This window comes from Rissa tridactyla, chromosome 16 (assembly GCF_028500815.1).
Source record: "Rissa tridactyla isolate bRisTri1 chromosome 16, bRisTri1.patW.cur.20221130, whole genome shotgun sequence".
Taxonomy (NCBI): Eukaryota; Metazoa; Chordata; class Aves; order Charadriiformes; family Laridae; genus Rissa; species Rissa tridactyla.
In genome coordinates, this window is record NC_071481.1 from 1,850,731 (window position 1) to 1,865,306 (window position 14,576).

At 46.6% G+C, this 14,576-nt stretch overlaps 2 protein-coding genes across 11 annotated transcripts in view; one reads left to right on the plus strand and one right to left on the minus strand.

The window, feature by feature from the left end:
• Window positions 1-14,576, minus strand: part of LOC128918343 (transcription factor HES-5-like) — a 26,223-nt gene continuing 11,647 nt past the window's right edge. For 2 of the 10 annotated variants that reach the window (XM_054222443.1, XM_054222448.1), the window contains 4 exons: window positions 12,939-13,174; window positions 1,582-2,309; window positions 1,230-1,410; window positions 1-1,106 (listed from right to left, as the gene is read on the minus strand). In XM_054222443.1, coding sequence (XP_054078418.1) covers window positions 865-1,106; window positions 1,230-1,410; window positions 1,582-1,644 — 486 coding nt within the window. In that variant the 5' untranslated portion in view covers window positions 1,645-2,309; window positions 12,939-13,174 and the 3' untranslated portion in view covers window positions 1-864. Of the gene's footprint in view, window positions 1,107-1,229; window positions 1,411-1,581; window positions 9,990-12,938; window positions 13,175-13,469; window positions 14,539-14,576 lie in introns of those variants that run through there. The other 8 variants (XM_054222452.1, XM_054222451.1, XM_054222444.1 and 5 more) reach the window with 7 other exon arrangements.
• Window positions 14,447-14,576, plus strand: part of LOC128918345 (transcription factor HES-5-like) — a 1,075-nt gene continuing 945 nt past the window's right edge. The window contains exon 1 of the mRNA XM_054222454.1: window positions 14,447-14,559. Within this exon, the coding sequence (XP_054078429.1) occupies window positions 14,494-14,559 (66 nt within the window). The 5' untranslated portion in view covers window positions 14,447-14,493. The remainder of the gene's footprint in view (window positions 14,560-14,576) is intronic.

The following is a 14,576-nucleotide window of genomic DNA, read 5'->3' on the forward strand; positions in this document are numbered from 1 at the left end:
TTATTGCTCTCTACAAAGACAGAGACGCATACACAGTATGCAGGTAAGCCATAGGGCTGTCCCAGGTGTGGGAGATACATTATCCACCATGAATTAAATCACTTAATACAGACAAAAATCATTATTATAATGAAAATGCTAGGAAAAGCATAGCTTACACCCAAAATGTATAACATTGACCAATTAAGCCTTTTACCTACTACCTTTTCTTTAACATAAAGCAGTAACATACTCTTTTTCTAAATTGAAAAAAGCAGCAAAATAGTAGAAATATTCCACATAGTTTCCTAGCTTCTGTTGATCTGCCACACTTTATGTACTAGGACTATGGAAGGGTCACTGGGGGAAAATCCAAAGCAAAACAGAAACCATCTTTGCTGCTGTACAAGTGAAAAGCAAACAGAGGGAAACTGATTTTAATCAAGTGCGCGTGAACCAGAGAGTAGTAAATTTATCCTCTGGAGTGACCGAGCAAACAAGCGTCGCGAGTCAAGCCAGAGCAAAGCTGATGGCTCTTACAAGCAATATTAGAGAAATCTCTCCTACAGCAATCCTTGTCCGTCACAACTGTAACATTTACAAAAAGACCCTCCTTCATTTTGAAGACACTCGCCCCTGACGGGGCAGCGTGCTGTGGGCTGTCGTCACCAGCCTCTGCACAGCATCAGTACCACTCCACAGAATGCCTGCACTTTTGCCAAAGGATCCCATAAAAGTCAAAAGTATGCCATTCTTTGCACACATAAATAAAATACACGGGGAAATAACATTCCCTACAGAAGAGAGGACCGGAGCTGGACTGTCAGATGCAGTCAGATCCTTCCTCTGGACTGGCAAAGGGCCGCGACGTGAGGACTCCCCTGACTACCAGGGCCTCCAGAGCGTACCAGCATCTTTCGGAGACGCTTGCTTCAGGGTGCTGGGGTTCCCAGGGGAAAAGGCGACCTCCGTAGCAGCTGACCGGCTCTTCTGGAAGTGGCTTAAAAGTTTGGTCTGTGTCTCAGTTCGTACTTTATGAAGAGAGAGGAAATGGAAAGCTTCTTGCAAACACCTAGAATAGCCCTCTCTGAAGTCAAATTGAGAGCTTTTGTGGAAGGATCCTGCAGCTAGAAAAGAAAAGAGGGAGGGGGAAGAAAAAATAGTTTAGATCAATCGTTTACGGCTAGAGATTCATAAAACTGTTGCAGATTTGCAGTAAGCTAGAGACTGAAACAAAATTCAGTACTCACTCTTCATCTGCAGCTGGCTCTGCTGTTTCAGGTAGCTGACGGTCATCTCCAGGATGTCGGCTTTCTCCAGCTTGGAGTTGGGCTGGTGTCTCTGAAACTCCTTCTCCAGGAGCAGTTTCAGCTGCTCGATGCTGCTGTTAATCCGGTCACGGCGCATCTTCTCCACCACCGGCTTCCTCAGCTGTAAAAAGCAAAGGAAAAGAGACATGTTATTAGGAGGATCTTCTCTCTGCCATTGCACAGGGCTGTCTGTTGCCCATCGCTGTTCCTAAACCATGTGGGCCAGTTTCCCAGCTGCTCTGAGAACAGCCGAGAGCGTGGCTCAAAGCTGCCTTGCTGTGCCTGGACTTACTTTGTTTTTCTCCTTTGGCGTCAGCAGGTTGTCGGGCTCCATGAACACAGTGCTGGGAGCCATCTGTCCTGAGAGAGGAAGGAAGGTCTCGGAGTGGAAGTCCAGGAGAAGCGTGTTGCTGGAAGCTGCCTCTGCCCGATATTTATACTGTGCAACCTCCCTGAGAGTCTGTGGGTCTCCAGCTTGGTGGAGTTTCCCACACTCCGGAGCCAATCAGGGAGATAAGCAGCACAAAAGGAGAAGCATCTATTCTTGCATGCTCCATTGCCGGTGAATAGGCTGGGGATAATGACCTTCTCCCAGATGAGCAGGTGGGGAGTGTGTGGTACGTGAAAGGCTGGGATCAGAATTACGCGTCAGAAGCTGGGAAAGAGCTGGCCTTCAATGGGAAAAGGCTGCTGACTAATGCCACAGATCAATAGCATTCCAGGCGCAGTCTTGGGTTCACATGTGTGGAGGAAGGAGCAGGTCAGCTGCCGATGGCGCGAAACACAGCGCTGCGTGGGGCTGCGCTCCTCTCCAGAGACGCAGGGAGGCACACGCTGCAGCGTGCACAAATGCACACGCACACACGAGCCGTTTCTGGCTGCCTGAGGTAAAGAGCAGGATTTCTTTATATCCACTCACCTTGTTTTCTTAGTAAGCCAGAGCTAGTTTTTCTCCCTCAGGTGACTGTGACACGAGTTTTGCCCATGTGAAAGAGAAAACAGTTTTTCCAGTTTGGCTTACTGCAAATAAATACATTTAATCGTATGTACACACAGTTATTGAAAACATTTACTGTTTTGATCTTCATTCTCTTCCTTGATATCTTATGCACCTCTTTAGAACGTTCTATGTCACACTATGTCACAATCACTTTATGTTTCTGTTTTCAAATATCTACAAGATAAATCCGCAAGGAGAAGGATCTCGGAGTGTTTTGGGATCAGTTCAGACTCACATGCTGCTTTCTCACTTTCTCCCCAAAACATGTTTTACTCTAATTATTTTAATTTAATCTATGCACAAAGGAAAACTGAGTGCAGAAGAAATTCACGTAGCCCATAAAATTATTAGAAATCGAATTTCTGGTTCCTCATTCTCCACTGGGGCAGTTTCTATATTGAGATGCACAGCCTTTGCCCAGGAGATGCCTGCAGCTGGAAGGGTTAACAGCCTTGTTATTTGTATCCCATAAACACACAGCCAGAGATTCAGGTTGGAAAACTTGAACCACATCTGCCTCCATTTATCCTGCCTTCTGCCCATGCAAGTACTGCTTGCCTTTATGATCGCTAACCTCACAGGAGCAGCTGAAGAAGGAAATGGCAGCAGAGTGTTTTCTGCATCCTCTGGATGGGCACCCTGGATGGGGTGGAGCAAGGCTGATAGCAACGGTGCCCTCTTATACCCCGAGAAGAGCGAAGCAGGCCGGCAGCAGCATTAACCACACGTCTAGAACCGCGCGTTCTGGTCCCAGATTTACTCCAAGTGAGCTACATGACCCGATCAGTTCAACACACTTCTCTGGGAGCATCAGTATCTCCCTCTATAAGATTCAACACAGGAATAATAATAATAATAATAATCAGATTAATCACTGTCAAATAATGTTAGGGCTTATGTTTGGGAATCTCTTACTGAAAAAGAAAAGGTAGTAAGTAAATACTGTTTGCGTTCACGTGTGTTCATGTCTATATTAATATATATGTATGTGGTCAGCATGTCTTTTACTGTGAATACAGATACACGCAAACACATTTCTCTCTCACTCTGCAACTCATTATTCGTAAGACCAGGTAAGGCTTAAATGACCTCTTCCAGGATCTGCCCTTCCATCCTCATTGTACTGCTCTTGAATAGGCTCCCTTCTTTTCGTACAGAGCAGCAGCTGTTGAGCTCTGAGTCTTTTATGTCAAGTTGTGGGAAAGCTTTTGTGACACCATTTCACATGTTCTCTTCAAAGCTTGTGGATTATCTTTGAGCCCATGTAATGCCACCTCTGAAACCAGTCTTTTGCTCCGTGCATCGCTCTTGGGGAGATTCTCTGAAACAGAAGCTCCTGAGTAGAAACTCATTTCTTGAGCTCATTAATCAAATGCATGAAGAAGAAACGTGCCAGTCCCATGATAGGCAGGGTCCACTAGCAGTTTTGCTAGATGGACAGTTTCTGTTTTCCAGATTAACTCGCTAATAAGCAGCTATAAGAACAGCAATAATTTCCCCTTCCAGCACAGTCACACAAAACAGGCACTCCAGTTTTAGTCCAACAAAGCTGTTTCAAGCGTCAGATGCCTTCCCTGAAGTTACCCCCAGTACACAAGGAGAAACAAGCCTACTTCTCAGAAATCTGTGCATTATTGCATCCCTGCATCATAGGACTTTTATTTGGGGGAAGGACAAATGAACTTTCCGTGATAAAACTGCAGCAGAGCAGATGTGTGACTCGAGTTACTTGGGCTGCCTTTGGCTTCCTTCTGCCACGCTGGCAGACTCTGGCTGTGTCCAGGTTTGCCCAGTGGTTCTGAAGACGTGAGGGAGAGAGGCAGGAGCCCAGAGCGGCTGTCGCTGGCTGCAGCCCCTCGGCCCATCCAGACCAGGCATTGCCACCCCCGTGTCTCCCACTGCTGATTCCAACTGGGACCTCCACAGCAGGATCTTACACATGGATCTCTCATTTCTTCACTCAGCACCCAGGGGATTACGAAGTTAACTCCACGGGAACAGTCATGCTAGCCTGAACCACCTTACTCTCCTTGGTCTTGGTAGAAATTTTGCTTAATTCACTGTTACAACATTTAGCTCAAGTTAAAACAAAATGAAAACTGCTACCTCTTTTCTTGCTCCAAGAAAGTAAATTCCATATACCTTCTTGAAGGAATGAATTGTAGGGGATAAAAATGCCTACTTGCTATTTTTCCAGGCTCCTACGCATTGAGTCCTGTTCCATGTCTGTTTACAGTGTCAGCTTGTGGACCTGTTTTTCTCCTGCTGTTTAGTAATTACATGGTCAGTATTGTCGGTGTAACCCAAGCTTTCAGCCTTGGTGAAGGCAGAGCACGCTCCGTGACCCACTCTGCGTGGATGTGACAACCCCCTTGATGCCTGTACCCTCAGTTTAGCTCCTGCTGGCTTGAGAGCAATGTGAGCTCAGGTCCCTTACAAAAAAAAACAGAAAACCAAAACTCAAAAAAAACCTGCAAAGGCAGTAACAGGTTTCCTAGCAGGGATTCCAGAACAGCTCTGCTGCCCCATATTTGGCCAGTCCAAAGCCCAATGGAAAGGAGCAGGAGACAGTTGGGCCAACCCTTCGCCTGGTGGCCCTGTGGTAGTGCTTGGGCACTTGGCACAATCAGGAGGTCCGCACTCAAAACTTCTCCGTTCGGATACAAACTGACCTAAAGGCTGCTACTGAACAGGCTGAATGCTCAATAATCTTCTGTGGCCACCAGAAATTCACTAAGCTATAGAGGCTGGAGGCCCCACGTATTTAGAACATGTGTGGTAATAAAAATTACAATATTCAACGTATGTGAGGTGAATGTAGCAAAATCTCCCCCAGATGGTAAAACCACTGAGGTTCCTACTTCCTCACTCTGTGTCACACATGAATTTTAAAGCATCTAAAATAGAAACATGTATTTAAAATAGCTTTTTATTTTCTCTTTGGTTTCACAGTCTGTGAGGGGAAAAAATAGCCAATTACCAACCATCTTGGAAGAATTATTCAAATTAGATGCTCAGTTACCCAAAATAGATGCTGTGCTTCTGCTTCGGTTGGAAATCCTAAAGAAAAATGATAAAAAAAATCCCTCCCTGTTATAAAGTTAGCAGAGCCAGTGGACTTTATGCTAAGGATAATGAATTCTGAATTACACACCTTCTGCTATGGTTCCAAACATCCACAATATTGCACAGAAACCTTATAAGGATCCCAAGGTACTGGATCTGGATAACATGTTTGAAATACAGCACTAGCAACAGGCTGCCCCCAGAATCTCTGCCAGATGTTCGCTCTTTAGGAAGACTTAGAGATGCTGCTCCTTTCCCAAGTCTTGAGAGCCGGTCGTTGCTCCCGTTGCCTCTCCCCTGCGATGTGCTGCCCAGATGGCCTTTTGGGAGCAGGGTTTCCCACTGAACACAATGCTGAGGCAAGCACCGTTGCTAATGTGGTTTGTAGTCAGGCACACTTCCTTTGTGACGGGGATTGAATATAGTTAAGAAATGGTGTGGGAAACTCAGAGGTACACAAACTTCCACAGCCTTATGTTAGTAAGTCATTCAGAAAGCTAAAACGCTTGGGAGCAGGGGCAGAGCAATGCTTCTGAATAGAGAACGGGAAAGGTAGCAAAATGGAGGAGACTCAATTAGCTCGCTCCAGGGGAAAAATAAAATGGGTCCAATCGTAAAGACCTTACCTGGATCCTCACTGAAGTCAACAGAAACTTTGGACTCCGTGAAGGGTGAAGCAGACTGCTAGATCTGGCCTGCAGCTTTTGCACCTCCAGAGCTATTTCCTGATGCCCAGTAAACTGGTGTAAATACAAATTACTTCTACACCAACAGTGGAATTTATCAAAATCCTAATCAGGAAAATTTGAGCCTGAATTGTCACCTGCCCAAATGCCAATACCAGAATCTGGTCTATTGTTTCCCGTTTCTTTCATCCAAGCAACACAGAGTAGTTTAGAAGTATTAATGAAGAGAAAAGCGTCCCCATAGTATTACTAGTATAAAATCTGATCTAATTTTCTTAAAGGCCAAGCCCAGTTCCTATAGATCTATGTATATCATACAAAAGTATCACAATATCCTCATGGGCCACAGGATTTGTCTTTTTCCCTTAGCACTTGCGGCGGTGTGCTCTCCCCTTTTCCCCCCGCCCTGGCTCCTGCTCAAGCCGTGGCCATCAGCGGGAGTTGTGATGAGTTGCATTTGAACTGTGGGAGATGGCTGGCAACGTAACCAAAACACTGTCTGGAGTGGGAACCTAGCTATCTTGTTCCCATGAGAATATGACTATAGGTCAATCATCTTACTCCATAAATAGTGGACAGCCCAAGAGCCCTTTGAGCTCTCCTGCACGGCAGCGGGCTGCACGACAGGACCTCCCCTTGAGCGGGGACGCTCGCTTAAGGTTCTTCTCCTCGAGGCTGAGAGATTCCTTGCTGCAACAGATTCTCGGTAAGTGACAAATAGCATGCTAAACTTTGAAATCTTAGCTAAGGGATCTAAGGATTGATTGCGCTTATATAATTCTTCAGACATAAACCGTTGACCAAGTCTGGGACTAGGATTGGATCCAGCCGCAGCCAGACTCCTCTCTGAGACGGAGTTTAGAAAGCCAGGGGGTCCTTTCTGAACCTCGGGACTCAACGGGAGGGTCTCCCTGAGAGCTTGTCTGACCCTGGCCTCTATGCAGTAAATAATCAAGTGTACCCTGGCATCGAATCTCCTAAAACGCTGTCGCATTCACTACTAACTTTGTTAAATCACTGTTTTATGTTAATAAACATTTCACTACTCTCTTACAAGTGGAGTTATTCACTCTGCCCGCAACAGCACTGTGCAGCAAAGAGGTGCAAAAATCCCATTGCAGAACTGCAGTGACAGCTGTGAAGGGGACCTGCATTGGCATTTCCAAGTTTGCTCGAGGAAAGTATGCCAACGGACATGCGGAGCTACGGAATCAGTGCCCTGCTGTACCATTATGGGAGATGTGCTGCAATGGTCGGCCTTGTATTTGGGCAGGCCAGCCTTTGATATAAAGAATAGCAAAAGAGAAGTACTGAGCAACCTGGGGTATGGGCAGCCTGACTGTCCTGTGACAGCCGGTAGTGGAGTCTCTTGGTCTCTGCCAGTGACTCCATGGGCAGCCCTAGCAAAAACCCACATTATTCTGGGCAAAGTTAGACCAAGGCAATGCCTCACCTACAGCAGAGGATCTCCAAGCTGGCAGGAGGAAATCAGTCCTGTATTTAAACCCCATATTTAAGTTACAGCAAACAGCAATTCAGATTAGCATGCCACGGCAATTAGGGATTGGAAGACCTTCTGTATCTGTTTGCAACAGTTTGCGCGAGCTTATGAGCAGCTTGACTAATATCAAGGGTCTGTGTTTCCCTGAACATACACAAATCTGGGGAATTAAAGAGGCGAACAGAGTATGTGGCTCAGAAGTCTTAGTATGAGCCGAAACCACCTCTGCCACCTTCAGTGGGACAATTTTCTTTGGCCTTACTGGTGGGTGAGCAAGATTCTGCTCCTGCAGCTCCTTTCCCTGCCATTTCCTCCAACCCTCCCTTCGCTCTGCTGCTCGGCAGTCCCCTGTTTGAGTCTGGCACAATTTCTGTTTGTCTGTGTAGCTTCCTTCACTTTTTCCCTTTTACTCGGGGGTCATTTTCCCTTCATGAAGTTTTTATAATCTGGTTTTTCGTTCTGTCACTCTTTTCCCTTCTGTCTGTCACAGGCAGATGTGGCTTGAGGATGGGAGTGTCTTACAGCCCCACGGACTGTGTGAGTGTGGAGTTCTTTCCAGTTTCCCACACTGCTCTCCTATTCACTGCATTCAGGCGGAGGATAAAGGAAGTGTGCCATGCTACAAGCTGAATTAGAAATGGTGTTTGACTTCCCTTTGTACTTCACAGAAACCTTGCTTTGGGTAGACCATCTGCATAGCACTCACTGTGGAGAAAACCATTGATCAAGGCCTGTCAGCCCAGCTGGGGGAACTTGGGAAAGTAATTCCTTGTGCCACTTCAGTTCTTTAGGGCTTAACATCTGGCTGGAGGGGGAGGCGACAGTTGATGGTTTAACAGTCTTGCTTCCTTTCAAGTTTGGGATGCTGTTTTGATCCCCGATAAGCCTTTCTGAAATCCTGATTTTAATAACATGGAAAGCATCCAGAAGACTAGGAATAATGCACTGGCTTTGCATTTTCAAAGTGCTTTACAAATACCAGCTAATGAATTCTCAGCAACCTCCTCTGTGAGATAAGGATGTATTATTAGCAATGTTTTACAAAGGACGAAAAATGAGGCAGACAGCAGAAAACCAAAATTTCAATATTTCAAATAGCCTACTGGTTGCAGTGCTTCTATTGCCAAGTGGCTATTTCAGACATCTGGTTGGCAAAGATGCTCAGCACCCACTTTTGGTTTAATTAGCTTCGGCATCGCTGAAAAGGGGGCAACTCCCTAGCTTGTGGGAGAATTTGGATTACTGGCCTGGACCACACTCGCAGTCAGGCACCACCTAGATAAGCAGATGCAAAAGTTCTCCTTTGTACCCAAGTTCAGCAGTGGTTTTTGAAAATGTTGTTTAGTACAATTTGTTCAAGCCCATGAAATAGCTGAAAAGGAAGATGCACTTAAATCCTCGATCAGGAAATACTTAATGATCTATTCAATAGAAATTGACTTGACGTCTCTAGAAAGTAAACTAAGTTTTTATTTGTTTATTCATGCTCCTGAAGACCTACCAAGACCTGTCTTAAGCTACAGCTGTCCTTAGTCCTTGTGCAGATCTGTCTGTCAGAGCCATCTCATTGTGACCAGGTGCCTCCCAGCGGTTACGGTTATTCTGGGCTTGCAGCGAGCAGAGGATGCAGTGGGCCCTGAATTACACCAGCTCTCAGAGTCTGTAAGGGAAGTTCAGGCCCTAGACGCTTGGCCTGGATAAAACCAGTGACTTAGAAATGAGAAAGGAGCCATACTGCTTTAGTTAACAAGTCTGCTGCTATCTGCAGCTACAGTGTTGTGTGCTGATCACTGGTCGTACGCAAAAGGTGTCTGCAGAGTCTCCCGACGGCAGCTCCTGGGGACATCGTGCCGGATTCCCAGTACCTAGTGCTGCAGATGACTGCTGGACATGGTTTGTGCTACCAGCTACACTGGAGATGTTCTGGGGGTCCTGGTCCTATTCTTAACCCTCTCTAGACTGTTTTCTTTAGAGTCTATGGGGAGAATCAGCTTCAGCATACAAACTTGTTCCCAAGGCAGGGAACAATCCAATGAGGCTCAGGGGACGCCAGGGGAGTCTGTGACTCTTATCTCCCCTCTCCAGCACTGCCCTAGCTAGGGTTGAGCGGTTAAATATGTGACACATGCAGATAGGATTAATTGCTGCTCAGAAGGGGCGAGGTGACTGCCCTCCTATCTGGCATGAACACACCGTTCCCATCTTGTCAATGACAGCAAGACCTCAGGAACCACACGCCCAATTCTCAACCTGCTCCTCTGAAATATTCTCTCTACAGGATGCCTTCTCCTTGCCAAAATGCTGGGCAGCACTATTTGGAAAGTCTTGTGATTTTTATCCCAAGACTCATGATACTTATGGCCTTCAGTAAGACTTCACATCCAAGCCTTACGATTCAATAAAGAGAGAAAATTAATGATATTGATCCAAACAAAGTCCAAATGCTCAATAATCAAAAAGCAAGTAAAAAAAAAAAAAATCCATCAAAATACTTCTACTAGAAACATCAAAATGTTTTTGTTAAATCCCTATGACTTTCAGCCCATTTCTGGGTTTCTTGAGGTCCAAATTTTGACATTAGAAAGTTTGGCAGTAATGCCAGATCCTCAGAGATGCTGTGCCCATTGTCAGAACTGAATACCACTGTCTTCCAAAAAAACCCACCCAAAACAATGAAGGAAGTGCCCGAACTCAGCAGCTTCTGAGTTTGCTCCCTCCACTCCATTGTTAGTGACAGGCTGTTCTCCTTCCTTGGCCAGAGCCAAGCAGGGACTGACTGATGGGGTCTCCTTTTCCAGAGGACTTCTGGGGAGCGTGTGCTCCCACCGAAGTCAGCAGCATCTGGGGTGCTTTAGAGCAAAACTCAAAACCTGCTGGTAGCACGCGTGAGCACGCTGCTGGGTCTCAGCCCCGTCGCAGAGCTGGGGAACAGCTACGTTATCGAGATGGTAACAAACTTCTCACTGACCGACCTAACTATAGAGCAAGGTGTAGCTGAGTCCCCTGGTAAAAGCAGAAGGACAGGATATATTCTGTGGTTGTTTTATATGGCTTTATGAAGGAGGAGGGTGGTAAACACATAACATGGTGGCTCCCGCAAAGCCTGCTCCCAGGGCAATGTGTTCCTTTGAGACATAATTGATTCCTGCCATCAGGCACCAGCCTGCTCTCCCCCAGGGTCAGCGCTTTCCCACATCCAGCCCCATTATCCCACAGACCATGCCTTTTGTACAACACACTCCAGCTATTCATGTGCAAAGCAGCTGTAATCCCCAGACCTTTCAGAGTCAATATACCAGGAAATAATAAATCCCTCTTGTGCACTCTTGAATATGCTGAGAGGTGACTTGTGGGAATTTCAGCTGGGCAGAAAAATAATAAATTCTCCTTAATTTTTAATTATTGGTAATACGCACTGCAGAAAGACTATACCATTGGTGCATGACTATTTCAGGGTCACCCACACAAGCAACTATAGAAATTGCTCTTGCCTCCAACAACCCTGAAAATGCAGATCAAATTGTCTCATATGTTTCTTAATGATCAAAGTCCACTTTCCCTCACCTATGCACCTGGGAATGGCAGCATATTAAGCATTCTGGATCTAAAGAAGAACCAATTAAAAAGGGTTAAACCTGCAAAGAATGTACTTTACAGTAATAAAAGACCCCTTTTTGCCAGGGTTGTAATGTCTAAAGGAGGCAAAATAATGCCCTGCTAATGACATTTAATGGAATATTTTATACAATAGGTCTAATAACAACACAACCTTTTCCCCTGAAAGAGGCAGGTTTCCCTCCACTTCCACTCTGTTAGTTCAGACAGCAGAATTATGCCTGGCTTGTGAGAGCGGAAGAAGTCAATCCTGAACAGCAAGTTTTGCAGGATAATTTCTTTATATATTGCCTCCTATCCTAAGCCATTTTTAAAGCTATTTACTGTGTAGTATGTCATATCACTGAAACACCCTGAGCAGAACACAGTAGGCAGGGTTAGGTGCACCTGGAGGGCTGGGAGAAGGGATCTTCATCTGTGACACCGAAGCAAGCAGCAGCTGATAAGTTAAAAACTGTCAAAGGATCGTTAGGGTTCACCTCAAATAGACAGCACCCTGTCTTTTCAAACCTTATCCAAGAAACCTACACAGAATGAGTCATAGAGTATGAGGATGATGAAGGGATTTGTGGTGCTAAAATCCAGGAATCTTAAACATTAGGACACATCCACCCAGCAATAGTAAGGAATGAGTGTGGCACAACATACAGACCAATAGTTTCATCAAGCATTTAAACATAATTTCCATGCAGATGTGTCAGAACAGGTCTACCTGGGACCCTGCTAGGTGTTCTTATTGCTACTGTCCTGCCCCTACCCCCCACCGCAGACACAGGCACTGCTCCTGATTCCAACCCATTTCCCAGAAGAGCAAACTGAGGCACGGTGAAGCCAATGGGCAGCCCCCTGGGACAGCCAGCGCTGCCCTGAGCTCGGTATTCCTGCTGGCCACCCCCCTGTGGGAACCAGGGTCTCTATCCCCTTGCCCCATGTTGCCCCTTTCTCCTGGTAAACACAGATCTCTGCGAAACCCCTGCCTGCACGGTGAAACATGCGCTTTTCAGCCTTACTCGGTGAAAAAGCCATGTGAGTTCATCGTGCCTTGACAGAAGTGCAGGCTCCACAAAGGAGTTATTAGCGCCAGGCTGTGTGGGTTTGAATTTCTCTGCGTTTCCCATACTTTTCCCCTATTGATAACATTTCTTGTTGGGACAATAGAAGTGTGCCTTGCAACTACTCACGACATTAGTGACGGTGCTTGAGCCTGAATGATTTAAAGGGAAAGAATCCAACTCCCAAAAGACCATCTGGCTATCAGTTATAATACAGCAATAAAGGTCAGGGCTGCTTCTCAGGAGTTGGGAAAAAGATGTTTTTTGACACTGAAGAGTCTCTTCAACCAGCTCGGTACATGCCTACCTGTCAGCTCCTAGCTTCAAGGCCTGCCACTATTGCTCCCTTGCTAGGAAAGGGATAACACAGGACACCAGCTTTTGGAGGAAGGCCAGCCAAAGGATACAGGAAAAAGGACACCACCTTATTAGAGCTGCCAAAAGCTAGGGCATGGTCTCTGAGGTCTATCTTATTTTGTATCATAATCCTTTGACTGCTTCAAAGTGTTCATGAGATGTCTTGTCTCCTGGCTTTCCCACAATGCAGGGAATAAAGGGCTCCAAGGACAACATCTGCCCTTCACAAAGAGCTAAGCCCATTCAGCCCATACAATGAAACCCACGAAGCTGGCTATTTCAGCGACACCTCCCTCCTTCCTGTCAACTGCCCGTTAAACTCAGGCTTCACTTCAGCATTTCCAAGTAAGAAATTGTCTTTGGCTTTCTTACCTCACTGCACACTTCCCTCCACCGTTTCCATTTCCAGGTTCTCAGCCACGCTCCCGTGCACAAGGAGGGCGCTGGGAAAGACCAGCACACCTCTGCCCCGGCATTGCAAGCTGTAGACCCTCAGAGGGCAGGACGCGGCACAGCCTTTCTCACGTAGGTTCTGGGTTATTTTCGGTGCTGCCCCAAGGACCGCATTCAGGACGAGATTCTTCTTGTAAGACAAAACCAGAACTGACCTAAAGTGACAACACAGCTTCATTCTTTTTCTTGCCTTTACCACAAAAGCATGTTTGCTTAATTTTTATTGAAATTTTCATGCAAATACAAGCAAGCACCACTATCCCCATTTTGCAGATAAGAAAATGGAGTGGGGATGACATGCTAAATGTTACACAGAGAGGCAGTTACGTGGTCTCTGAGATCTCATGTTCTGCAAAGTGAGGCAGGTCCAGCCTGCAACGGGGCAGTGTGATGCTCTGGTCAGATGAGAAGAGAGCGCACCAGAGATCTCAGACAAGAAGCAGAACTGACCTCCTTGCTGGGGTCCGAAGATGGGCCCCAGCTACTAAATCCCATTCACGATCTGCCTCTGACTTCCCAAGGCGTAGGGCTTCTGGGTTGACTCTGATGCTGTTCTTTAGCCCATCTTAACCATCATTCAAGTAAACATCTGTACGAAAGAGAGCGCAGAAAAGGGAAAAGAAAGAGCCACAGGGGTGGGTGACTAGGCATGGGCCTGGTTCTGCTGGGAGGAGTGTGGCTGTCCTTAATGAAGGCAACGGGAACACTGGTGCAAGGGGCTCGCAGACCTCGGTGTGTGAAGAGAGAAACAGAGGTTACCATTTCCATTTGCTTCCCGTTCCCTATTTATTCACCCTGTCTGTCCACATCCCACCATCCTGATGGTAGATTCTCCACAGCATTTAGAAATACCATGCAAACAAACCTGTCATTTCACACTGACAGCACTTTGGCTCACCCATTAAAAGTGCAATGACTGTATGGACAAGCGGAAATACACCCGCTCTGGCAAACCACACCTGGGAGGCTGGCTGCAAAGTGCCCTCTCTAGAAAGAGCAGAGAGAAGTCCTCGCTGCTGTTGATTTTGACCCTAACAGTGCTCTCCTCCTTCTTTTCCCACCTCCCCCCAAAAGCGTGCCTCCTCCATGCCACAAATATGAGTGGCACATGCAGGGCCTCGGGAACGCAACTGATCCCAGACAACCAGCTGGAGGGTCAGTGTTTTCCCAGATCCCTGGGCAGCCCTGAAGGGCCACGCTGCACACTCCACCAGTCAGCGTGGGCAGAAGGTTATTCTCTCCGGGGCATTTGCAATCAATGTACCATGCACTAATAGATGCTTCCTCTATTGTTCTGCTGCGTGCCTGGATTGGCTGAACGGCTGTGGGAAACACCAGCCATCCCCAGACTCACATATCTGCTGGAGCTCCCTGATGTATAAATAGAGGCAGTCGGTACGTGCCAAAGCATAGTCTTACGCCCAGCACAGCAGCCCGAGGTGCGGGTCCGTGCCCAGGACTGAGAGCACTAAGAATGGCTCCCAGTAACACTCTCATGATGCACATGGAGGAGAAACTGCTGCCAAAAGAAAAGAACAAAGTAAGTAGAGCCCTTGA